Source organism: Aquarana catesbeiana, linkage group LG02, assembly GCF_042186555.1.
Source record: "Aquarana catesbeiana isolate 2022-GZ linkage group LG02, ASM4218655v1, whole genome shotgun sequence".
Taxonomy (NCBI): Eukaryota; Metazoa; Chordata; class Amphibia; order Anura; family Ranidae; genus Aquarana; species Aquarana catesbeiana.
The window spans coordinates 87,460,052-87,462,774 of record NC_133325.1 but is presented as its reverse complement, the minus strand read 5'-3'; the positions used below and the strand labels follow the sequence as shown (position 1 = coordinate 87,462,774).

The window sequence follows — 2,723 nt, the reverse complement described above, 5'->3', positions numbered from 1 at the left end:
CACAATCTGAGGATGTGAAGGAAGGAGAGGTGGAAGAAGTGATTGAAATTGTCACCACAACAGGTCAGTGTCTGACACCACAGATTCAGGTAATAGATGCATGCCTGCATATTTATAATACATGGTGTGTATTTTAATTTTAGGTGATGTGCAGGTTGTGGAAGAACAATCTACTCATTTCAACAGTGACAGTGCACAACGGCTTATCCAGGACATAATGTGGTGTAGTCGGGATTTAAACCTTATCAACAAAAAAACCAAGGAGATTGAACAAAGACTGAAGAATATGACTGATTTAATACAGTTTAAAAGCCAAATTTGGAAGTTGCACACAGGGTGTCAACATGTGCTATCTGCCATCAGGGGATTTCAATGTACGCGTTTTGTGGGTGCAACCCATTCCTCCCAACTCTAGTAGGTGAGAGGAAGTGGTTGCACCCCCAAAACACGTCCATTGATCCCCCATGATGGGAGATAGCTTATGTTGACATTAGGTATGGGATCAGAAAGGAAATCCCCATTTTGACTCAAAATTTGTGTGCATCTTGTAAATTTGGCTTTTACAGGGGTAACTTCACCCCATCTGATGAAGGCAAGATCAAGACAATTTTCACACTATAATGTCTGATATTGCCTTCATTTTTGCAATGTTGAACTTTGTAAGTTCCAGAGTTGTGTTTGTTCTGTTTGTAAACATGCCTGTTTCTGTACTTTTTCAAAAATTTCAAGGTAAAACTTTAAAAAAAAAAGATGTGTTTTTTTTTACCACAAAATGTTTTAGAACGCACATGTGAATGTGCACGGAGTAAAAGGCTTTCTACAACAATGTGTGGCTTCTTCTTTCAATGCTCAATAACGCTTTTTGTATTAAGCTGGTATTTACAGTGACAATGGGTGTTATTTAAATAATGTTAAAACCACTTGGCACTACAAGTGCACTAGGAGAACCTAGGAGACAGATAAAAGAAACACAAGCAGTAAATCCAAATCAAGATTTTATCATATCAATTTTTTTTTTATTTTGAAAATATTTAAAAATTAGCTTCCATAGCAATGGCCCCCCTACCCGTGACATATTCCACATATTTTTCACGCACTTACATAGTTACATAGTAGGTGAGGTTGAAAAAAAACACAAGTCCATCAAGTCCAACCTATGTATGTGATTATATGTCAGTATTACATTGTATATCCCTGTATGTTGTGGCCATTCAGGTGCTTATTTAATAGTTTCTTGAAACTATCGATGCCCCCCGCTGAGACCACAGCCTGTGGAAGGGAATTCCACATCTTTGCCACTCTTACAGTAAAGAATTAAGGTCAAACCTCTTTTCTTTTAATTTTAATGAGTTTTATTCTTATTGTGGGGTCACCAGTACGGTATTTGTATATTGAAATCATATGCCCTCTCAAGCGTCTCTTCTCCATAGAGAATACGTTCAGTGCTCGCAACCTTTCCTCATAACTAATATCCTGCAAACCCTTTATTAGCTTTGTTGCCCTTCTTTGTACTCGCTCCAGTTCCAGTACATCCTTCCTGAGGACTGGTGCCCAGAACTGGAGAGGATGGAGGAAGCTGGGGGTGAGACAGTGAAGCAGCTCCATTCTGCCGAATTACTGGAAGTTGGTTCTTCACAAGGTAAAGGTCTGTACAACAAGTTACTTTTAAATTCAAAGCAGAACAACAAAAATGGATTGTCTTCTCCAATTGTTAGAATGCCACGGAGCAGCATACTTGACCGCGTCCAGAGTTTCCTGCCTCAGATGGCCTCAGCCAATGAAAAACTCAGCAAAAAAATTGGAACTTGTCCAGCTGGGACCTATGACATAGAAAATGTTGAAGATCAGGAGAAGATCATTGAAATGGATGTGGCCTTGGTTGAACTGAACAGTTCTGACTCCAGTGAAGAAGAAGATAGTAGTTCATATGAAAGCTCCGACAGTGAGCCAGAAGATGAAGAAATAACAGAAAATAATATCAGACTGGGCCAAAAAAGAAAAAAAGCCAAAATAGAAGTCTTGAATTCAAGTTCCGAACTGAAACCAAGTTAATAGGACTGTTTAGCATGTATAATATCAAGGACAGTGCAATGTTTTAGACAGGAAAGAGTTACAAGGGAGCCCCAGTGTGGAGGGAACAAATGTTAGGAAAGTCCTATCCAATCAAAAGACTAGAGTGTCTCAGATGTTTGATTTTTACACATGTACCCCAATATGCATAAATTACGCTGCAGAATGCTATGAATATATTTTTTCCAATGTATATATAATTTCAAAGTTGAAATATCTGTATGCTTTTCATAAAAGTATATATATGTGTATCCAACCATCCAACCACCGCTGACATGTTATTGTCAGGTTGCTTCTGGAGCATTAAACCTCCTCCTGGCTTCTAATCCCTATGGAATTCTGATGATGAAATTTCTGTCTTGAGCTCATTTGGGCTGCTACAGGGTGTCCCCACTAATGCTGGTGTTTTTTTTTTTTTTTTCATTTTATATCATGGGAAATGCACTATGACTGGTGGGCATACCCCAAGATGGCTTAAAGTGGTCACACGTCCAAAGTGGGCAGGAACTGACAGGTCTCACCAAAGGCATTCCAAGAGATAGAAGAAACATTAGGATGATTCCACCCACTTCATGGGCGCTTTGGGGGGGCAAGCTAGGACGGCCAGCTTCCAGGGCTATCATTGGATTCTCATGAAGTCCGGCCTCAGGCCC

At 39.6% G+C, this 2,723-nt stretch overlaps 1 protein-coding gene across 1 annotated transcript; it reads left to right on the top strand.

Annotated features, from left to right (window-relative positions):
• The first annotated feature begins 1,566 nt into the window (after positions 1-1,566).
• Positions 1,567-2,321, top strand: LOC141129783 (NOP protein chaperone 1-like). The gene has a single exon (XM_073617860.1). It carries the CDS (start codon positions 1,567-1,569, stop codon positions 2,050-2,052), a length of 486 nt encoding a protein of 161 aa, XP_073473961.1. The 3' UTR covers positions 2,053-2,321.
• Positions 2,322-2,723: the final 402 nt, after the last annotated feature.

Excerpts from the sequence above, each read along its gene's own strand:
- LOC141129783 (XM_073617860.1), top strand. The coding sequence starts at position 1,567 with ATGGAGGAAGCTGGGGGTGAGACAGTGAAGCAGCTCCATTCTGCCGAA.